Source organism: Onychomys torridus, chromosome 19 (genome assembly GCF_903995425.1).
Source record: "Onychomys torridus chromosome 19, mOncTor1.1, whole genome shotgun sequence".
In the NCBI taxonomy this organism is placed as follows: Eukaryota; Metazoa; Chordata; class Mammalia; order Rodentia; family Cricetidae; genus Onychomys; species Onychomys torridus.
Window position 1 is genome coordinate 33,630,143 of NC_050461.1, and position 24,993 is coordinate 33,655,135.

Sequence of the window (24,993 nt, forward strand, 5' to 3'; positions counted from 1 at the left end):
ATCCCCAATTGAATGTTTTCCTTTATATGAGTTGCCAAAGTCAGAGCAATAGAAACCCTAACTAGGACAGAAGTTGGCACCAGGGACTGGGGTTTTGCTGTGGTAGACCTGACCATGTTTTTGGGACTTTGTGTTAGTGAAGCACTAGAATGCTTCAAAAGCTGCTTTTTGCCCTTGTCTGAAGAGTCTGCCTGAGGCTAAAGTGAAGAGATCTGGATTAATTCTGTTGGCAGAGGAAATCTTGAAACAGCCTAGTATAGACTCTGTTGTATAGTTGTTAGTGTTAACTCTAATGAAGATTTATAATAAAAAGGAACAAGTTGAGAAAGTAAAGATACAAAATGTACAATTTGAGGAGAAAAGGAACAGCAGGAAGTGGAATGCAGCTAAGTCCTGTCTTCAAAGAGATAAACTGATTAAGAAATGGAATAAAGGGCATGGTGACCTCAGGGCAAGATCTCACCCAACCAATATGTGAAGAGAAATTAAAGAAAAGCTTATATCCAGGTATGTTGGTGCATGCCTTTAATCCCAGCACTGGGAAGGCAGAGGCTAACAGATCTCTGAGTTTGAGGCCAACCTGGTCTACAGATCAAGATTCAGGAGAGCCAAACTTAGGCAGTGAAGGAAACCATCAAAAATAGTAAGTTGGTGGAGATATAACTGAATGAGGGGCAGAACTTGGTAGCTTCAGCTGCATGGTTCCAGCTTTAGAGTCAAGGAGAGATGAAAGAAGTCATGGAATCTTTCTCCATTGACTAAGGACAGCTGCTGAGGCCAGATGTGTGGCCGAGGTGTCTACCAGTCTATAAACTGTGTGTAATTTCTCCTATGATCTTTGGTCACTGCTAGTTTGGTCTAGAATCTCCTATTACTTTTAAAATTCTGTCCCCCTTTTAAAATCCAGTTTAGTACATACTTACCCTAACTAGCATTCCCAAATGACTCCAGTCCTGGGAATGCTTACAGCATTCAGGCCTATTCTTTATTTCTATACTGTGTACACATTGCCATGGTGACATAAAATGCTATTTTCCTATGTACACTGTAGATTAGCTGATACTTTATAATTCAGTTCATGCCATTGTTATTTTATAGTGTGCCAGAGATAAGAACATTTTATAGTAAGTTTGATAAATTAAAAAAAATTTAGTAAAGCAAAAATAGAATTAGGAAGAAATCTATGAAAAACATAAATTTCAGTGGAGTGGCAATGGAAAAAAATTAACACAGGCTTTATAATTTCCAATGTTCACAGGAGAAAAGAATGTGAAAATACTCAATGAAATATTATTATGAACAGCCATAAATAGTTTTAAAAGAGCACCTATTTTGCATTTGTATTTGCATTTCAATAGAAATTTTAGCAGAACTGCTTTGAATTGCTACTTCATTGATAAATGAAAACAGGCTCTTTTATGACAAGTTGTAAAAGCTTATAGTTTAAGGTTCCCTCTCCACCCTGCAATTAGCTGCAGGAAGAGATCAACCATAGGTTCTGTTTTATGAGTTTTATAGGGGCACAGCCACCTCAGTTTACATGCAGTGAATTCCTGGAAAATGCTCTACATTGGAGAAGATAAAGTGTGCTCTTTGAATCAAGATATTTCATTTAAATCCACACTTTTATCTACAAGTGTGATATTACAAATAATATATTAAACATGACGTTTTACATAAGTATATGTATAAAAACTACTTTACAAAGTGTAGCAGTACAATATATAGAAATCTTGTCAACATCAAGGGCTACACAAGGATAACAATATAGCAATAATAACTAAAAATGATGCAAAATAAAACCCTAGAGACACAATAAAACTTACTTTGTATGACTCAATCAGTAAATTTATGAACAAATTTAGTGTTGATGCCAAGAAATACTATGGACATCTCAAATATTTTAAAAGTAACAAAATAGTCTAAAACTTTAAGGTTCACCACTAATAAGTTATGTAACAAAAATCTACCAGTTAACCTTTAAAAAATTCATTGTTAAGCTAAAGAATGCATTTAAGATCAACTATTGAGTTAACATTTAAATTTCCCAAGTCAAGTTTGGGTATTTTAAACCTAATGATGAAAGGGCTACTTTGACAAATAGGTATTTCACAACAGGCATAAACTTAATGAGACAGACTGTGTTTTGTCTGAACCTGTTGTGGCAGATGTGTAAATATAAACTTCTTAGAAAATACTAGCTGGAATTTTATAAACTACTCCAAATCCATTTGTTAAAAGAAAATGTGTACTCAGTAACAGGATCACTGAACAAACTAATAGCAATGCATAATATGAGTAACTGTTACAGTTTTGAAAGGCAGGAACTTTGCAAAATTTCAAATCATTAATCAGAATAGGTCATATTGATATTGCTTGGATTTTGCTTTATCATTTTATTGAGGAGATTAAAAAACAAAACTCAAATCACCAAGAAACATGTACATTTGGCATGGCTTACTATGTTTTGATGTCTTCTGCAAGTATAATAATCTGCCACAAAATATAAAACGACATGCTGTGCATACAATATATATTAAAAGGCAGGAACATTTACTCACAGTAGTTGGTGTTTTCTTTTTGATTTGCAAATAAGTCCTTCCTTTAAAGCAAATAAAAGACTCACACCTATGCTGACTTAACTATTAACTAACTTTTACACCGGCCTTTCAGGGTTCAGACAAGGACCTCTGAAAGCTCTGAGGCTGATAATTTATCCTTAACTTGCCACAGGCTATCGGCAGGTGCAGAGGCTTGTCTTTAAAGGGCATTATCTAATTATTTTCGTATAATCTACTAATGTGATCATCTAATTTTCATATAATCTACTAATATGCCTTGTGTGCTCTTTTAATACAGTGTTCAAGTAAATACTGCTCAGCAAAAAGTCAACAAGAAAGTTACAGTTTTAATTCATCAAATCAGAACTGGAATATTAGGTGCATATAAAATAAAGTCTAAAATGTACAAGCAAGCCCAACAGGTTAGTTTTACAAAAAAATATTAGGCTAATGTCCAATAACTTACCTAAGACTCTGCCAGAAGGCAGAGATGGTCAACTTCTATCACATTTGTAAAAATAAAAACGTTATACTTCCAAATAAAATTGTGACTGCACAGAGACAACTGAGAGATAGTTTAGATAAGTACACTTAAGTAATTCATCTCTTTTTTTGTTTCTTGAAAAAATAACTTGGAAATGTACTCTTGGGTATAGACAAAATCAGGAACTCAACATGTACGGGGCTGGGAGTGTAGCTCAGCACGAGAGCACTTGACTAGCGTGCAAGGCCAAAGATTGAATCCTCACTTCTAAAACAAGAAAAACTCAACAGTAGCTCTGCACACAAAATAACAAGGGAGGTTGGACTCATTTTGATGCAGGGCATCAATCCGTTTAGGCACAGCCTTCAACTTTTAAAGGTAGTGTAAAACCAGGGTATTACGTATGCCAAAATAAACAACAACTCCCCCAACCCCCAACAAAGTTCATGTAACAAATGAAATAAGAAAAAGCAAATGAGTAAATTGAAAAGAGGGCTAGGCAATGTCGAACAAAGGCACAGAGGTGGGTTTATTTCCAGGCTAATCTGTGTTTACTTACATGACACAACGTTACAGTGTTTAAGAAGCAAAATCGCCCCATAACCATATATTTAACTGAAAACTACTCAGAATTCCACCTGGGACTATGAAAAAGCACACCATTCCCTGGAACAGAGGCTTGAGAAATCTCAGTTACTCACTGGCCTCACTTGCTAAGTAGTTACATTAAATAGCACTCTACGAGGCATGGCCGTTTGCTGGGGCACTAGGAGGAAGAAGGAAGAAAGGATGGTAATGGGTAGGAGTGATGGGCACTGAGGTTTCCAGGCAAGATGGCACTGCAGGCCCAGCACCAGCCATTCATAAATCTCAGGCGATTCCCTTTCTACTTGTTTTTTTTTTTTTTAAGCTTAATGCATGGGCTCTCTTCTGGACAAAGAAATACAAGGTTTGGATTGACAACTATTTTTGTCTTGATAAATTTTAAGGACTGATTCCTTTCTTTTTTTCCATAAACATGTTGGTCTCTTAAACAATTAAAGAGCTCAAGGACAAAAGCTACGTAGAACTATACTTCTGCAAAAATCAGACTTAATCTGTCCTGAAAACCCTGGGTTACCACATAGTGAACAGACTTGTGATTCTGTGAGGAAGGACCAAGACTGTCAGCAGGCTAAAGGACTTCAGAGTGGGCAAGACACCTCAGTTTGTAGCACAGGAACACCAGAGCAGCTGGTCCTACCTCAGAAGAACCTATAAGAAGAGAGCTAGGTGATAAACACGAGGTTGGTAAAGATGTGTTAATGGTACAGGTAGTTAGGAGCTACCTCTTCATGATCCAGCAGGAGAGCAGACTCCTAAAACAACACTTGAGCACTATACACATGAGACTCAGCTCCTAACTCAGGGTTCTTCTGGGGTCATTACTGTGTTCTCATAAGTAGTAACACCATCCCTGCTCTTGATTCCATGTGGATTAGTGTCTAATATTCCATCAGATAATAACAGAGATTCATCCACTACCATCCCAGAAAATGGATAACAAGAAAGCTGATGGATTGCACTTTTCAGGGTCCGAGAATCAATAAATTAACCAGAACTGTGACTAAGGTGCCATAGGAATGCCTGTAAGATTAAAATAATTTCAAAAGTACATTACTCACATACATTAAAAAATAACAAATTTCCTTAATTAAGCTTCTAATTTTAGTAATGAATAAAACTTACAAAATGTTGTGGCTACTCTCTTAGTGTACTTACTAAGGAAAGCTGGAACAACCCTACAGCTGAATGTTTTATGGTTATGTTGCTGACTAACATGTCATACATACCATACCTTAAATGACAGGACACATTAAATTAATCAAATAGAAAATGAAGCCCACTTTCTAGGGAGGCAACTATTACTCACAAGAAAATATCCAAATGCAGTTCAATATTGTTTTTATTTCATTTAAATTCATGATATATTTCTCACAATAGAAACTAGTAAGGTATTTGAAGAGCTTGGAAGACTTATATAAAGGATGAGAAGATTATGTTGAAGGTGAAGTAGATGTATTCTAGATTACATCATCTTATGAAAATTTCAGCTGGAAGCTAGTTACTTAGGCATATTTCATACAAGCATGTTCAGAGATTAAAAGAAAATACCATTCTATGTATATTACTATAACCAACAGTATAATTAAATGCCCTTTGTTGTCTAGTACTAACAGAACAGGGATACAAGGCAAAACTTTACTCCTATAATAGTAAATAAATTAACTTTTTTTTTTAAGCTGAGGACGGAACCCAGGACCTTGCGCTTGCTAGGCAAGTGCTCTACCACTGAGCTAAATCCCGAACGCTAATAAATTAACTTTTAAAAGAAATGAAGCATTAGGGGATTCTTTTAACACTATTATAAAACATCCACTCTAAATCTCACTATTCCAGAAAATAATTCATTTTAAATGAAAACATCATATTATATATTTACATTATTAAAAGTGTAAATTACTTCAGTTTAAAATATGAACAAGTGGCTGTAAAAGATTGTATCTTATTTTCCTATATTTTGGCAAAAATTAGGTTATCTTTAATTGGAAACATGAAGTTAATTTTCTTGTAAGGCTATAACTTTGGAAAAGAGAAGTTAAAAGAATTTTCAACAATGGTGTCATCAATCAACACCTTTTTGTAATTTCTCAGCAGCTTTAACAGTTGATAGGGAGAGAGAGGGAGAGAGACATAGAGAGACAGAGAGACAGAGAGACAGAGACACACAGACTCCCTTACCGTTGGCGGCGCATCTACTTGGTGGATGCAAGGCCTTCTTTCTATGCTGATGTACGCTGTGGAGAGAAAAGAGCCGTATTTGGTTATTATGCTCATTTTATTTTAAAAACTTCACAGAGTTTATAAAGAAGAAATGTTCCTCAGAAGGCAGGACCCGTCCAAATTTGTCACAGATTCTTTGGTCAGGAACAGCTAGGGAGGTTAGCTAACTAAGTCACAATTTACGGTCACCTAAGCCATTTTTCCCATTCAGGTGGCATCAGCCACAGTTAACGTCGGATCCTATCTGCTCTCAGCACAAAAGCTCCACCATTATCTGTCTCGGCTGCAATTCTTCCGGAAAAGTTTTATTTCTGACTTGAGGTCATTGGATTTATAATGCAACACCATAAAAGCTGTGAAAGCATCAGTGCTTCCTTATTTTCTCAAAAGAATAAATAAATCCATTTGAATTTCTCTTTGATGTGGCTTCCTGCTGTGATAGATTCTGTTATTTATTAAATCACCATAGGATGTCAGAAAGTCCTGCGTTCTCTCTCTACAATGGTAATAATACGGGCTAATCTTGAGAAATCCTCTTTTATCACACGTGGATTTATCTTTTTGTTCCCAGTGTCCTTTACTGAATTTCTTTGTCATAAGTATCCTGTAAAGTATATAATATCCCACATCTGATTATAAGACACTAGTACAAAAGTCAGTCATGAGCTAAAAATGAACACAGGTGTGGGTCTCATCGACTTTCTTTGACTTTCTAGTATCTGTCCAGCATCTGTCCAGCAGCAAACGTGTGAGTTGATGTTATAACAGTTTGCTAGGGTGGTTTGTTCAAACAATGCTAATGGCTGTCACACAATGTTGGAAGCAAGAACTGCAATGTCTACTAAGAGCAATTAGCAACATTCCCAGTTGAAACAAAATGTTAAGTTCCTCTCTTTTGAATGGACTTACCTGAGTTTTCTTAAAGTACAAAGGTGAGGTGATCAAGACAGACTATAGCTTTATATCACTTTGAAATAACAGCTTTAAAATAAAGCCTAATATATTGAAGAATACAGCTTTGCTTCATTTAAATATTTTTTTTCAAGAGCTGAGTATGGTGATACTTGTAATCTCAGCACCGAGGAAGCTGCGGGTGTGTGCCACAGCCCTCAGAGACAGGAGAATTACAAATTTGGTGCAGTGCTAACAATTCAGTAAATCCTAGTCACAAAACCAAACAAAGCCTTCAAGCAATACAAAAACAATCCCTCCCACATTTTCAGTACCCACTGCTTGCCAATAGCATATGAAGCACTTTTGAGCTTTCGTCTAACCAACTGATATTTACTTAGTGGCTATCTGGTACTCAGAGATAAAAGAAATAGTGTAATTAAACAGAACTGTTCTGTACTGAAAAAAATGTAGAGCAAATGAAGCAGGGTTTTCCTTAAGTGTAAAGTCTTTAAGGTAACTTTGAGGAAAGACATTCATTCACAGATTAATCTTATCTTTGAATTAAAAAAAGGACAAATAAAAATTGGAAAATATTAAACAATCTGGTTCTTGTCAATTTGTGCAATTTCTGTTGTCTCTGACATCTTCTAACTTTCCTACTGCAATCAGAAAGAGTGTAGTATGGCTCATTTGCTTTCAAATGAGAGTGGTCTTGTTTAGTTAGAAATGAAAAGTAATTTAAAAGGATAAGAACAAAATAAAACATTCCCTTATTTATATTAAATTACAGTTACCAGAAACTTTCTACAATTGATAAACACATCCAGCAATGTATCAGAAAACAAAATTGACACGGAAAAATCAGTAGTTTTCATAGATACAAAGGAAATAATACCATTCACAATAGCCTCAACAACAACAAACAAACAAATAAAAAAACCCAAAGCAAAACAAAACCCAACAACAAAAAACAAATGAACAAAAACTTGAAATAAATTTAACTAAATAAGTGAAAGATATGTATAGTGAAAATTTTAAGACACCAAAGAAAGAATTGAAGAAGATACCAGAACATGGAAAGACCTCCCATGCTCATGGATTGGTAGGATTACTATTGTGAAAATGAACATCCTATCAAAAGCCATCTACAGATTCACTGCAATCCTCATCAAAATTCTTCACAGAAATTGAAAAAAAACTTTCATATGGAACTACAAAAAAATCTGATATTCTGACTCTGATAGAGGAGAAAGGAGAAAATATGCTTGAATGCATTGGCGTAAGAGTTTTCTGAATAGGAAGGGCCCTGATAGCTTAGGCATTACAATCAACAATTAATAAATGGAACCTCATGAAATTAAAATTTCTATGTGGAAAAGGATACAATCATTCAGGAAGAGAGGCAGATTTCAGAATGGAAAAAATCTTTCAGCAACACAGAGGTTATATATTTAGAATATATACAGAATTGTTGAAAAAACAAGAACAAGAAAACAACCCAATTAAAAACAGGGCACAGTACTAAACAGTTTTCAAAAAATGAAATACAAATGACCAAGAAACAGTTAAAAATTTCAATATCCTTAGGTATCAAGGAATTTCAAATTAAAACTTCTTTGAGATTTAATCTCACCCTAGTCAGAATGGCTAAGGTGAAAAGAAAGGAAGAAAGAAAGGAAGGAAGGAAGGAAGGAAGGAAGGAAGGGAGGGAGGGAGGGAAGGAGGGAGGGAGGGAGGGAAGGAGGGAGGGAGGGAGGGAGAGAGGGAGAGAGGGAAGAAGGAAGGAAGGAAGAAAGGAAGGAAGGAAGGAAGGAAGAAAGAAAGAAAAAGAAGAATGGAAGGGGGAAGGGAAGAGAAAAAGGAAGAAGGGAGAAGAAGAGGAGGAAGAAGGAGGAGAAGAAGAAGAAGAAAGAAGGAGGAGGGAAAGAAAAACAAATGGCGGTATAGATATTACGGATGGACGTAGGGAAGGGAGAACACTGTTTTGCTGCTGGTGAGAGTGTGAACTGGTACATTCACAATAGAAATCAGTGTGGAGGTTTCTCACAAACATAAAAACAAATCTACCTTATGGTCCAGTTACGGCACTCTTGGGAATATACTCAAGTACTCCATATCCTGCTCTAGAGCTACTGCTCATCCATGTTCATTGCTGCTTTATTCACAAGAGCAGGGAATTAAAACAGCCTTATCATGTGGAATACTATGGATTACATACACATGATTACACACATGTAATACTACTCAGCTATTAAGAAAAATGAAATTTTCAAGGAAGTGGTTGGAGTTTGAAACAATCATTTTGAGGGATGTGCCACAGAAAGACAAACATCACATTTTTTCTCATTTGTGGATGTTAGCTTTGAAGCTTCAAGTAGGCATGTGTCATTTGGAATATCCATAGAGGCCAGAAAATTAAGGAGCCATGAGGGAGGGGCTTTCAAGGAAAAGGAGATAGAACAGACTATTATAAAGGGGTAAAAGAGATGAATGGAACAGGAAGAGTTAAACTGGGGTTTGGGAGTTCAGGGTAGGGTAGAGGAGGGAGTATGGGAAGGGGCATACCAAAGACTTTCAAAAAACATACATGGATACCTACACACACACACAGACAGAGAGAGAGACAGACAGACAGACAGACAGACAGACAGACAACAGGCACCATGCCCCTACTAGACATCACAGTATAACAAATAAGAAGCCCAGAGCTAGAAGCCAGTTTCTTCTTTTGGAATTGTTGGTCAGCAAGGTCCTATAGACCCCCTACACATCAGACTACTGACACTGCTCTTGGTTATCCTCCAGAACCTTACTGCAAGACACAAACATCATGGGGGTAACTGGCCACTCTGACTGCATTTCCCTGCACAAGAATAAACCTATACCTGGCACCATTATCAGGCTATGAACCTATGGCTTGACAGTAGTAGGGGAGAACCTACTACTAATATTTGCTAAATGGACATAGTATTAAGAAAAAGTTCATTTGTAATTCTTAGAACTGCCTTTTTTTTTTTTTTTTTTTTTTTGAGACAGGGTTTCTCTGTGTAGCTTTGCACCTTTCCTGGAACTCACTCTGTAGCCCAGGCTGGCCTCGAACTCACAGAGATCTGCCTGGCTCCGCCTCCCGAGTGCTGGGATTACAGGCGTGTGCCACCACCGCCCGGTTAGAACTGCCTTTATAGTTCTGCCTTTTAATTGTTTTACTTTCAACTCTTAAATACTTACTTCAGAATACCTATGAAAGGACTAAGATGATATTAAACTTTGTAATGTCACTACCAAAGGCAGGGGAAGAAAATGAGGTACCCACTCCCAAGAGAAATAAGCTCAGGGATTACTAGTTAGCAAAAGTAAGAAACCTGATCACTTCCTATTTTTCTCAAATTTAACAGCCATAAATATGGAGAACTCATCTCAGCTAAAGAAAGGTAAACACACAGAACAAGCACCTGAGTATCTCATATCTATATGATAACATGGAGCACAAGTATTTACCCACTCACTCTCAGAAGGTTGCAGCACTGTTAGCAGCTCTACTTTTGAAGAGGGCAGCAATTAAAAGCCCCACAGAACTTGTGAGTCATTAGCTTTGTGAAAGGTCAGTGACAAAATTCAGAGTCTCAGGTCTGAGCTACCATTCAGAAAAATCCCTGATTTTTGTACACACATTGTACCCACAACACAGATTTCTAAACAGGATCATGAAGCTAAGAGCATCTTATTTTATTTTATTTTATTTCAATTTATTTTATTATTATTATGTGTTTTAATTTTATACATCAGCCATGGGTTCCCCTGTCCTCCCCCTCCCGCCCCTATCCCCACCTTCCCCCAGCCCCTCCCCTCCATTCCCATGTCCTCCAGGACCAAGACACCCCTGGGGATTCATTTAAACCTGGTGGATTCAGTACAGGCAGGTCCTGTCCCCTCCTTCCAGACTGAGCATGTGTCCCTGTGTAAGCCCAAAGTTCCAAACAGACAGCTCATGCACTAAGGACAGATCCTGGTCCCACAGACTGGGTGCCTCCCAAACAGATCAAGCTATTCAATTGTCTCACTTATCCAGAGGGCCTGATCTAGCTGGGGGCTCCTCAGCCGTTGGTTGATAATTCATGTGCTTCCCTTTGATTGGCTATTTGTCCCTGTGCTTTCTGCAATCTTGGATTCAACAATTCACGCTCTTGCAGTCCCTCCTCTTTCTCGACAGCTGGACACCTGGAGCTCCACCTGGGGCCTGGCTGAGGATCTCTGCATGCACTTCCATCAGTTATTGGATGAGAGTTCCAAGACGACTGTTAGGGTGTTTAGTCATCTGATTACCAGACTAGGTCAGATCAGGCTTTCTCTCGACCATTACCAGCAGTCTATAGAGGATATATCATTGTGGATTTCTGGGGACCTCTCCAGCACTCTGCCTATTCCTGTTCTCATGTGGTCTTCATTTATCATGGTCTGTTATTCCTCATTCTCCCTTTCTGTTCTTGATCCAGCTGGGATCTCCTGCTCCCCTAAGCTTTCTTTTTTTTTTTTTTTTTTCTTCTTCTTCTTCTTCTTCTTCTTCTTCTTCTTCTTCTTCTTCTTCTTCTTCTTCTTCTCCTCCTCCTCCTCCTCCTCCTCCTCCTCCTCCTCCTCCTCCTCCTCTTCTTCTTCTTCTTCTTCTTCTTCTTCTTCTTCTTCTTCAAATCTTGCCCTTCATTACTCCCACTGTCGTCCAGGTTGTTCATGTAGATCTCATCCATTTCTCTGTCATTGGGTGATCCCTGTGTCTTTCCTAGGGTCCCGTTTTCTAGATAGCCTCCCTGGAGTTGTGTAGCAGTCTAGTCATCTTTGTTTTACATCTAGTATCCTTAGACATCAAAATGCCCAACAGTCCAATTAAGAAATGGGCTATAGAACTAAACAGAGAATTCTCCACAGAGGAAGTTCAAATGGCTGAAAGACATTTAAGGAATTGCTCAACATCCCTAATTATCCGGGAAATGCAAATCAAAACGACTCTGAGATACCACCTTACACCTGTCAGAATGGCTAAGATCAAAAACACAGAAGACAGCTTATGCTGGAGAGGATGTGGAGCAAGGGGAACTCTCCTCCACTGCTGGTGGGAATGCAAGCTTGTACAGCCACTTTGGAAATCAATATGGTGCTTCCTTAGAAAATTGGGAATCCATCTCCCCCCAAGACCCAGCTGTAGCACTCTTGGGCATATACCCAAGAATGCTCAATCATACCACAAGGACATTTGCTCAGCTATGTTCGTATCAGCATTGTTTGTAACAGCCAGAACCTGGAAACAACCTAGATGCCCTTCAACTGAAGAATGGATAAAGAAAATATGGTACATATACACAATGGAGTACTATTCAGCAGAGAAAAACAATGACATCATGAGGTTTGCAGGCAAATGGATGGATCTAGAAAAAATCATCCCGATTGTGGTAACCCAGACTCAGAAGGACAAACATGGTATGTACTCACTTATTTTATTTTTTTATTATTAAATTTTTTAAAATTTATTTTACATACCAACCACAGTTTCCCCTCCCTCCTCTTCTCCCACTCCCTTACCCACCTCCTTTCTACCTGCCCCTATCCACTCCTCAGAAAGGGTAAGGCCTTCCATGGGAGTCAACAAAGTATGGCATATCAAGTTGAGGCAGGACCAAGCTCCTCCCCCACAGCATCAAGGCTGAAGGAGGCATCCCACCCTAGGGAGTGGGTTGCAAAAAGCCAGCTCATGGGCCAGGGACAGATCCTGGTCCCACTGTTAGGAGCACTACAAACAGACCAAGCTACACAACTGTCACACAATGCAGAGGGCCTAGGTTGGTCCCATGCAGGCTCCCTAACTCTCGGGCTAGAGTCAGAGTCGGTAAGCTCCCACAAGCTTGGTCAGCTGTCTCTGTGGGTTTCCCCATCAGGATAAAGTTATACATTTAATCAGATTTATTCTCTTTTTGTGTCCCCACAGTGTTGGGTGCCTGTTCCTGTTAAACTTATTGCTGTCACAGCACTGTGACTTCTCGGCCTGCTGGATTCTCAGACTGGGAGAGAGTGAGGGCACGCTTTCATGTTCATCTATGTGTCGAGCTGAGGCCCTGCACAGAACAGACCCTCCATAAGCACAGCCCAATGAAATGCATGCACTAGTTTTTAGGTATAAGTATTTCTTTTTTTAAAGCCAAGGAACAGCTTTCATTAGAGTATTTCTGCCCAAAGTACAGTGTTTCTGATTCTAGTTTTAAAAAGTTCAGGAACTGTGCAAAAGTCATTTTTAAATTTACTCTTTATGAAGATATATTAAGCACTTTTCAGAGAAAAGCTGAAAGAGAAATGCCATCACAATGAGCACACAGTCTCCTTATGAAGCAAGCGTCTGTGGCACAAACCTTCCACTTTATTTAAAACACTGACCAGTCACTCAATGTAGTCATTTTGTAAATTTCACTCTTTCTCACCAGCCTGGTTCGCAGACTGTTAGGCAAGCTGCTGACTAAGAACACCCCAAAGGGCCATTCTTTACATTTCATTCATTTTTTTTTTCATTCAAGGAAACAGCTTCCTGAAACCATCCACTTCAAATTCTGGAAAATACAGATCAACACTGCCTTGACCTTGAGGTCTCTATCCTTACCAGAAGGTCGGGCTCCTAACCCAATTTCCATTGTTTGTTGATTACTTTCAATATTGATGGATATTCACTTCCAGAAAACATTACCAGTAACTTTTATGATATCATAGATACTCACTACTCAACCCGAACTGACTAAACCACAAGATGCAAAAGCATGCACAAAGCTCTTTCAGGGAAGCCTTGGGACCATTTCGGTACAGATTTAGTGGATGGCAGCCTGAGTAAGAGTAAATGAGACCTTAATGTAGACAGTTCTTTCCCTACCAGAGCTTGTAACAGAATCATCTTCAGATGCTTCAAAACCAAACTGTATTCTGTCATAGCTCTAATTAAGAATTACCTTGAGTCATAGTAACTTACAAAGGAAACAACAACCATTATTTATGTCGTAGATTATATTTTATTTTCTCCCTTGTTAAGGGGGAAGCATGAAGAGCTGTTTACTTGGTTACAGAAATGCCCACTCTGATTAGTAAAGAAAATTACTATTAAAATATATTTAAAAACCGTAGAATCATGGAATGGTTGTGACAGGTACCAGTATGAAACCTGTGACGGCACTAGAGGTTTCTAAGTGGAAGGGGTGAGGTACCCAGCACTGGTTATAACAGAAGAGGAATCACCGCAGTATGAGCAATTTAAGAGAGGCCGAACAACCTTGGTGTATTCATTTTCTTTAAAAACGTGCATTTTTCTCAGAAAATAAATTAAAGAAAATTTGTCTGAAAAGTTGAGCACTTTGAAATAAATTCTAATATCACTTTATATGCCTTATGAAATGAAAATCTTAAAAGTTGTCCATTTCTGTTTACAACTATACAAACAGTGAAATGCAATGAATAGTTGACAGTGACCTATATTAAGACAGGAAGTGATTTTCTTCTCCAGGTATGAAAACAAATTACACCTGGTCAAAATACGTCAGTCATTTTATAAGCAATGCCCGCCCCCCACATTTGCTTTCCTTTAGTCCTCAAGTTGAGTAAACTGATTGCCTACATCTTTCTCGCCCTATGGGCATTGTGCAAACTTACAAAGATACAGCACTTGGCAATGGCGCGAATTATTCAGTCTTCTACTCTGGAATGATAGATCAGAACATGCTTTTGCCGTGAAATGTTTTAGTCAGTACTCCTAAAAAAGCCGCATTTGGAAATAATACATATGTACCAGAGGAATAAGAATTTTAACAAAGGAGATTCACTAAAGTTTAAGTCTTTGAATATAGTGCTTTCCCTTTTGAAAATTTAGCAGTAAGTTAGAAAACTTTAAAAGGAGGTTCACTCATTAGAGTAATTCTGAATGTAGTCATACACCATACATTTGTAACTTCTACTCTACTGGAAGCCACATATATTTTGGTATTTAACTATTTCTATCTGCAATAAACACTATGGGTAAACACTAGGTTTTCATCAGATGATAAAGGAGGTCACTCAAGCATAAATAATGTAACATGAATCTAACTTCTCTTGGCTTAGTGCTACTAGAATCTCATGCACTGACTGACACAAGAAAAGTAAGAAATACATAGAATCTCCATGCATGAGCATGCTTTCTGTTATTTTTGAAACAAGGTCCTGGACACAGCCTAGACTGGGTTCAAACTGTATGTAGCCAAGGCTAACCTTCAATCCTTTTGTCTCAGCTTCCTGAGGACAGAATTTACAAACACATGTCACCATGCCTGGCAGCAAAATTTCATTTAAAAAGCCTTATCAAAATCATGTTAATAAAGGATTCTAAACCACCAACTAAGGAAGTTTGTTATTAAAAGCAATACTCATATCCAATTAAAAAACAACAATTCTTAAACAAATGATTTAGCTGGGATCAGAAAATGAAGACTTAAATAGAAATAGATTAATAGAACTGAATTCTGTATGATATCTACAGGTCACATATAGTTTTAAATTAAAGTTTGAGTTCCTAAGTCATGCTACCTACATTTCATGAACTCAACAGTCACACTAGTGTCGGGGGTTACTATAAAGGACTATGCATATTTGGAGTTTAGGAAAGATGTCTAGGCTGAGTATAAAAAATTAGACAGTCAGCCGGGCAGCGGTGGCACATGCCCTTAGTTCCAGCACTTGGGAGGCAGAGGCAGGCAGATCTCTGTAAGTTCGAGGCTAGCCTGGTATACAGAGCAAGATCCAGGAGAGGCACCAAAACTACACAGAGAAACCCTGTCTGGAAAACAAAAACAAAAACGAAAACAAAAACATTTGGCAGTCATTGGTATCTGACTTTGATTTAAAGTCAGGCAGCTCCCATGCAGCCAGCATATTCAGGGAACAAAACAGAGCTGAACTATGGAGGAATAGTCTATTGAGACCTGTCAGGAACCAGGAAGCATCTAGCATAAGGAAATAAAGAGGACTGACTTACAAGATAAGAGAAAACCAAGAGAGTGTGGTGTCCGGGACACCATGCATTAAGAAGTAACCAAATGTATCAAACTCTGATGATCAGTCAAGTAAGATAAGGGTGAGGAACTGGGCTCTGGGAAAAGCAGTGCCAGGGCCGCTGTTGAGCTTGAAAAGAACACATTAGAAAAATCAAACTTTTAACAATGCAAAATAACTAGAAAGCTCAGCCTACAAGCTTTCTGTGTGCTACAGTTGCTATGAACACTATCCTGGCTACAATAAAACCAATGAACATGTAACCAGCATATCTGGTGGAAGTCAAACTAAATAAAACCAGGAACAATAAATACAGATGCAAAGGTAAAACGTTTTTTAAGCAAAACAGGCTGCCAGCCCCAAATAACAGGGGTGTCGCCCAGCATTAACTACAGGCCAGGAGAGGAATCAGTCTCCCAAAGTAACACTGGGAAGAGCAAAGGGTTCTAGAGACGAGACCCTGACCCAGGTGTTCTCATTTTCACAGTTATCCTGACATTATTTTCCTGTTTAGCCTAAATATAAGTTGCACATTATCTGTCCTACATACAAATAGAAAATTTTAATAAATATGCATGGGCAAACAAACTAGTGAGGTTACAGTTCTTCACACAGTGGAAGAAGTAAGTCATATTTATAACTGCTTCTTCATCTGAAGATACAGACAACATATAAAAGCCAGTGGCATGAAGTAAACACAGAACCGACCATACACCAATACAGATGAAAACAGAGACCAGAACTTTGCAAGACTTAGTGGGATGGAATGATACCCACAACACATGACGACTGGAGAGGTCATCACAGACAGAAAAGGGGGCAACCCATCAATTGAAGAGAGTTAGAACAAGGCAATGAAAGAACTCTGGGGGAGACTAATTAATTATACAAAGGGTGGGATATGTCAAGGTGAGGCCCAAGTTTTCACCAGGAAGAAAGGCAATGCTGGTCTCAGCAATGAGACCACGGGGTAAACCACAGACGCTTCTCTGAGGACCCTATACTCAAGGCAACATGACGCTCTGTCACATTCATGGAAACCAATTAGCATACATATCTTGCTACACATATGTGAGGACAAACATTTTCTATCAGATTAGATTTTATAGTTATTCCAGTCACACACATAATAGCTCTGTTCAACTTTTCCTAATCTTTATAATTTTACATTCGAACTTTCTATAAAAAGATGTTATAGGCAGATAACTTCACAAATCATCAGAATATAAATAGCACAAATTAGAAATAATTAACACATAAACTAGAAAGCTTTGTAAAAGGTAAATATCAGAGTATCATTAAAATATGAATTCACACTTTGGTTATGTTAGGGTTACATAGTTTTGCTATTCAACAGAAAATTAGACCTTATTTAAAGTTTCCCTACAGTTTAAAATTTCCAGTTGCATGCTTTTATTTTTCATTGGCTATTAGTATACCAACTGGGCAAATACTGCACTACACTATGAATACTTCTGAACAGAAAAAACATGTCGGCACACAAAAAAGTGACTGAGAAGCCAGAGTTTAGAGCAAATTTCCTATTTTGAAGAGATGGGGGCAAGGTTGAAAGTTGAAAGGCTGAAACCACAGGTACCTATAAACATTGAATAAAATGATTTTTCTTAGAGCATAAATGGCTAAGAAACAATGGGCAGCTACAAGCTCTCTTGAATCTGCTGACTTAAATGAGAAAAGTCTGCATTCATATTCTCCCTCCTAAGTTAGGAGGAATTTAATGTTCCATGGTGATAGTCATGATAAATGCATATCCCTGTGCATGATAATCATTCATGAGTGTTGACAGAAATGTTCTTAATAATACGAAATTACATGTAGAATGTATTTTAAATAACAGGATTAGAAACAATTCAATTATAATAACATTTATCATTATTGTAAATGGAGGCTAAATCTGAATACTTAACTAGTAGATTAACACCAATCACCGGATACTTAAGAGCTCTTTTGGGGAATGCAATAGTAACTCACACTTTTAATGTACAGATTCCAAATACAAAGACAAAAAGTTAATAAATGGAGTCTTAGTTTGTGGATGGGAATATAAATAATCATGTGTTAAAGGACAGATCCAAGCAATTAAGATCTGCCCAGTGATTAGAAAAATCCAAACATGAAATGCATCCCATCCTAGGACATTTTGTGTCGATTGGTGATTAGAGAAAGGATAAAGAATGGCATGAACTATTAGCTTTGGAAGTAATTCTTGATCTCTAGTAGATTTGAGGGATAATTAAGAAGTCATGACCAACTGTCTGTCATATTTATATTCATCCTGGCTTTTTAAAATAACTTAACAACTATGCTAGTTACTGAATAAGCTACTATTGTTGAATTAATGCTAGAAAATGAAAATGGTATCCTCTACATTTGGCTACTTAATCATTTTAAAAGTGATTTCACATTGCATGCTACTATATTAGATTTCTAAAGTCTTCATTAAAAATCAAGAAAATTAGGCACGATAACCTCCACTTCATTTATGAAAATCTTTACAGGTTGTTCCCATCCTCAGCTTTGAAGCTCCTCTCTTTTCAATATGTACTATTCAGAAATCACTGAACATTTAAACTCTTTCTTAACTTGACCTGGGCCTCTAACTCTGACTTAGATGTCCCTTACTGAACTACACTCACCTGCTTTTTTTTTCCTGTTTCTAACAACAACAGCAACAAGAAACCTGCTGATTCTTTGAAAGCAAGGTCTAAAAAATAAATTTATTTTAAGGTGTGGGGAATCAAATCCAGAGCCTCAAGCACACTAGCCACACACTGTCAACTACTGGGTCGTCCCAGCTTTTTAAGTTTTACTTTCACCAATCAGCACCGGCATACTGTCTGGCCAACTATACGCTGTTTAGAAGAAGGTAAAATCATTAAGTGAACTGCTGAGTAACAAAGGCAGACTTGGAAAAGTCATGGTAATTTCTAATTGGAAACTGGCTGCTCGACACATTACTGCATCCATTTGCCAGTGAATGTGACAAAATATTTTCGGGATAACAAAACACTTTTCCTTCTATTTTGATGTTACATACTATAGAAGGACACTTGCTTGGGGGCCATCAAACAGGGTTTTGTGTAGCACCTCACATTCTTCATGCTTCCAGAGATGATGCTTTGGAAGACAGTAAACTCAACGCACGTTAGCAAATGGAGTGTTGTGTTTGGTGGCTATTTCATCATCTGTGGGGCAAAGTGTGGTCTTGCTAACCCTGTACTCTTAACACAGATCATAATCTTTTTAAGTTACTTTTTAAGTTTTTTATGGTCATAATGCCACATTCCTAAGATGACCTAAATCTGGCACTTAGGTAAAAAGCTGAAGTTTGAAAAATTGAGGTCTAGTGGATTAGTCCCCCTGAGAGCCTTGTCTGCAGACTTTCCTCTCTGCCTACCTCACTGTAATGTCCTCTGGCGTACTTCTAAATATCCTGTATTCATCGTTTGCCCTTCAGACACATTTTACCTCCCATAATCATCACTTTAAAGAGTTTATCAGGCCAGGTCTTAAATAAGATTTCCTCCATTACTTTAGCCAGAATGCAAATTACATGATTTCAAAATGAGGATGGGGGAACCTTGGATAACCTCATGTTATTTAATCTCTAAACATTTTGTGTATTTCAAAGTCAACAACATATTTATGACCCTAACAATACTCTGAAGTAGGAAATTTAGGTGCATCTAGCTAGAGAGGAATGTACACTGAATTCTGAAAAGTGATCTTTTTAAAAAATAAAGTCTTTCACAACTACACATTAAAAAACATTTTGACTCTTTTAAAAAACATAACGTGCAGTTAAAGATATCTGCTTACAGAAAAAAAACAGTTAATTCTGTAGATTATCTTTAATCTATGAGAATTAATTAATTATTTTCATTTATCTCACCACTGAATGGAAATTCTGGAATTTTGAAAAGTTTGAAATAAGAATTCAATAGACACTCTTTTTCAATTAACAGTTTGAAGTTCATTAAGTAACACTGACAGAAAGCTCTGCCAACTCTGATGGGCTGAGAAAATTCTTTGAAGCTTAATTTACTTTCCTTAAAATGGAAACCCCCTTTTAACATCAGCTGTGTTTATTGAGTCATTCTATTTCCTAATTTTTGCCAAAATGTATTTTTCCTTTGAAATGCAAGAATCATCATGTTTCCAGCTTAGATGTAATCCAAACCCAAGTTCATAATTAAAAAGATAGGAAGATTAAATGAATAAAGTTACCTTATCTTGCTTAACTTATCTATTTAATCTGAATTACATTTAATTTAAAGAAATGATAAGAAAAATACACTCAATACATAAAATAATTCTCTTTGAACAATAACTTGTAGAGATGATACAAATACTGAATTATCACCAACAAAAATTTTTGGTTTTCTCCCCTATCTTCTCATAACAGTGATCGAGTCTCTTATTAAATAATCCACACTTAGGGTCTTGGTATGTGGTCCAGACTGGTCTTGAAGTTGTAGGCTCGGGTATTCTTCCTGCCTCTGCCTTTTGAGTGAGTGGGACTACAGGGATGGACCCCCAGGTCTACTGTCATGTTTTAAACCCAGCTCTACAGTAAAAACTTACCAAAGTGGCTAAATGGGACCTAGATTAGACAAGACAATGCAGAATAAAATTCTCTCCAGAGAGCTGTTGGCTTCACTAGAGATCAAATACCACGTTACACACAAACCCCTAATAAATGGCGAGCACAATTCTATCTAAAGGTCAAAAATGTGAGTTCATTAATAATCAAGAATTAAGATCTCCTGCTTGACACCTCAGTCTCAAAAACCATCATTTCCCCAAAAGTGAAGTTTCCTGGAAAACCTGGCAAAGGAAAGTGGCCACACGCTACTGGCAGAGAAGCAGCTAGAAGCACCCAAGATCTCCCAGGCCCCTGCACAAGGACACTACTGGACCTCCCAGACATGTGCCTTCCTCAGGGACTGGCAGTCTGCATGGTGAGGGTGATGCACTGAGTTAGAAGATGTGGCTGCCAGTGGCTGCATGACTCATGGCAAACCAGTGCCCTGCTTCTCAGATTCACTGTAAGTTCAGGGAATGATAGCTTTAAGCTCCTGGAAGATTTAAATGATTGTACTCAATATGATTCATGTTGAACTTATGCAGAATTTTGTTGTGGAGTAAATGAAGATACACATAAACGACTTCATATGCTTATGTAAATACAAAGTGCTATTATTTGGTATTTCTTCATTATACTAAAGAAGTATGGAAGCAATTTTGATTTTCCAACTTAGTGGCATGTGGGTTTTATACGAATGTCCTTATGATTCTCTGGATTTCCTCAGTGTCTGGTATGTTCCCCCTTTCAACTCCAATTCTGTCAATGTGGACCATCTCTCTTTGCATTTTATTTAAGTTGCTAAGGGTTTCTCAATTTTAATGATTTTCTCAAAGAACCAATTCTTTATTTCATTGATTATTTATATTGTTTTTGATGTTGTTGTTGTGCCTATTTTACTGATTCCAGCCCCGAGTTTGAGCATTTCTCATCATCTACTTTTGGGCATTATTTCTTCTTTTTGTTCTAGAGCTCTCAGGTACACTGTTAACTTACTAATTTGAGATCTCTCCAATTCCTGAAAACAATTTTTCAATTTTTAAGATATAATATAGCTTGCTCACTATATCATAAAGCACTTATATAACCTATAAGCTATAATTTCACCTAAAGTGTTAAAATTAGAATGCCATTAAAAATTCCTTAATAAAGACATAGTTTAAATTTTAAAAAGGGAATTTGGAGAAATATCTCAATGAACAATATCTAAACTAGGTACTTCATGGGAGCTCTTTCCCACTTTAGCTTGTCTCTCACACAGATATCAGTAGTGCTTTTTAAAAACATATTTTATCTCATAACATATGATATACTTTTCATAGTCAAGCTTTGGGTAATTTTATTCTCTATAGAAAATTAGAAGTGAATTCCTTGGTTTGGTATAGTTTCACTCCATCTGTCTTTGGGACAAGCACCTGAGCAGGGGGTGGAACTGCAGGGACATGCTGTTCAGCGGTGGAGATGGAGGCACGGCTGTCCAGATGTGCAGCCCAGGAGCCTCTCACTGCTCTCTGCTCCTGCTTCCCTGCAGCACTGTCTTTAAACCTGCACTTCCGGAATTTACAACACTAACTTCATCTTCTGCAAACTCAATGTCTCCCCAAGCTGGACATATGTTTCTTGAAGGCAGGGACTGTAATACTTACTACATGACCTTGACAGGCTACAGCAATGAGTCATTTACAAAGGTTTCAGAATAAATAACGAAGTATTTTACAAAGTTTAGGATTATAAACCATGTAAGAAAGAAATGCTTACTTTTCTAGCAGTCGCAAATTTCCTAGAACTTGCTTTGAATAGCTAAGGTTAACATAAATTCACTTCAGAGTACAGACTCTAGCATGCAAACACTTTTATACATAGTCTAAAATGGAAAGTCTCTCTCCATGAGTGCTAGTGGGCCTATCCATTACAGCTCTGGACAAATAGTTTTTCCTTATACTAAAGATTGCAGGGCCTGCATAGTTCATCTGGGTTTTCAGTTAAGATTTCCATTCATGTGTATGTGTAATATGTATATGTACATGTAATATATGTTAAGATTTATTTTATTTTTAGTCACATGTGACTGTGTATGTGTACATGCGGGTATGTGCACTTTTGAATATAGGGACATGTGGAGTCCAGAAGAGGGCACTGGATCCCTGGAGTGGACTTACAGGCTGCCTGGCATTGGTACTGGAAATTGTACTCAGGTTCTTTGCAAAAGCAGTATTCACTCTTAAGCACTAAGTCTTCTCTCCAACCCCCAAGTTTTCTATTTTTAAATATTACATGTATATTATTTGTTTTGGTGTTCTTATATTTCATATCCTACCAGATTTGTATAATTAAGAACACTTATTTATCCACATTAAAACTTATTTGAACATCAGCTAAATGGTACATTTTTCCTAACATATTTTTATCAATTCTTTAAGAATGACAGGCAGTGCATTCTGATCCTATTCACTGCAACTCCTCCCCTCTCCTCCTACACAAGCCCTAGGATTACAGACTCTCCAGACAGAAACTGAATGCCTCAGGTGTTGTGGGCTGAGAAAGCTGAAGCCTGAAGGCATCTTCAAGACTCCTCAGGCAACCACAGCTGGGGCTAGGTCTGACGTCAGTCCGCCTGGCTGAGAGTGAGGGTCTCTTCCATGAATCTTGTTTGGTTTTTGAGACAAGGTTTCTCTGTGTGTGGCCCTGAATGTCCTGGAACTTACTCAATAATCCAGGGTGGCCTGGAACTGAAGAGATCTGCATGCCACTGCCTCCTGAGTGCTGGGATTAAAGGTGTGTCCCATCACTGCCCGGCTAGTGGTCATTTTCTCACTGATCACATATTTTTGTGTTATTATATATAATACATATTATATAAGAACCTCCTAGGAAGGATATGACTTAAAATGAAGTCAAACATATCAGTGACCAAAATAAAAGTCAGATGTAGCCACATTACCTGTATCCTATGGCTCTCTGGTAATCTCTGAGATAGTATGCCTATGAATTCATGACACAAACATACAAATTCATAGAACCCACTGCTCTGAAAGTTTAAGGTAAACGGAACGACTAGCATCTAAGTCTCTGAAGTCTGCAGGAGTCCCTTTATCAGAGCTTGTTGTGTCTCTGCCCTGTGTTGTCTGTTTCAGTGATAATCACTCTTCAACTGCAAGGACCTTCCCATCTCTCCCCACAAAACAGCAACGTGTGGAGATCAGCGACCCCGTATTGGCTCACAGACATAAAAAGCTTCTCCAATTGATTTAAGATAATATAGTAATGCAACCAGACACTCAACAACTATGCCCTTGAGACAAAGTTTCTTCCCAGAAAAAAAAAATTGACCTCAGCAGAAAAACAGTAAGAACTGAAGGACAAAAGAGGTCCCTTCCTTTCTTGCCATTAAAAGGATAACCTCTAAACTCAAGCCAAATATTTCTGTGAGGCATAAAGAATAAAAGTCTGATGAGTACTACAAGGCACACGTTCCATAATAAATAACAGTGATTGGTATTATTGCTATAAATTCTAGTGGACATCTGGAACATTAGAAATTTAAAGCTTCTAAGACTGGGACAACTTAGCTATTACACTGATTTGAAATTAGAATTTCATGTGTTTTTACACTTGGCACACAAACATGTTTATGATGTAGATGTCAAGTGTGTAGAGCACCTTACGCTTACAAAATGTTTTCATGTCACCTCCACGGAAGAGTTACCTCACCAAATACCATTTCCAGTTTTGTAATAGAAATTCTAAGGCAGGCGTAATGAAAGCAAGGATTATATGTAAGATTTCTAAATCTAAGTATTTCCTCATTAAGGTATATAATTTATATAGAGATTAACAGAAATTCTATAATGATAAATTCCAAATATTTTCAAAGAAAAGTGTTATGGTCCATAAATTTTTGAGTAAATTATGTGCAGCTATTGAAGCTAAAAATTTGTGTATTAGTCTCTTCATCACAGATAAGTACTTTGTGATTTTTTTCAGTTCTTGATTAAATACCTTGGTAGTAGGTAGACCATTGTAAAAAAACAGCTAATGAACAGAAAGTCATCCTTCAATTCAATGATTATCATTTCTCATAGATATTTTTCTTTAATATTCTTTGAAGGCCTTATTCATGTGCATTTAAAACAGTCTAAAATTTGCAATTTCACAATTCCTTTCAATTAATTAATTAATGTAAATTTTTCAAGAAGACTTTTTGTATATTCTATTAACTTGAAACTTGAAGGTCTGTGATGTCATTGTGATGTCCCACCAAAAGGCACATTATTTTGGCTTTATATAAAATTTACAAATAGTTAAAAATAAAATTATCCATAAGGCATTATTCCTTTATTCAACTGAAAAGCTCAATCAGATTTAATATTATACATGTTTAAAACTTCTGGTTTTTCAAGTTTTAAATGATCTCTCTCTCTCTCTCTTTTTTTTTTTTTTTGGAGCTGAGGATCCAACCCTGGGCCTTGTGCTTGCTAAGCAAGTGCTCTACCACTGAGCTAAATCCCCTAAATGATCTCTTTAACAGCATATAAGTTCAAGGTAGTTAATGTTAAAGTTACCAATTCTGAACTTTAAAA

The 24,993-nt window shown here is 37.4% G+C and overlaps 1 protein-coding gene across 4 annotated transcripts in view; it reads right to left on the reverse strand.

Moving 5' to 3' along the window:
* The window catches only part of Ahi1 (Abelson helper integration site 1), a 117,272-nt gene that overhangs the window by 39,107 nt on the left and 53,172 nt on the right, over nucleotides 1-24,993 (reverse strand). For all 4 annotated transcript variants that reach the window (XM_036168901.1, XM_036168903.1, XM_036168902.1 and 1 more), the window contains one exon: nucleotides 5,827-5,882. In XM_036168901.1, coding sequence (XP_036024794.1) covers nucleotides 5,827-5,882 — 56 coding nt within the window. The remainder of the gene's footprint in view (nucleotides 1-5,826; nucleotides 5,883-24,993) is intronic.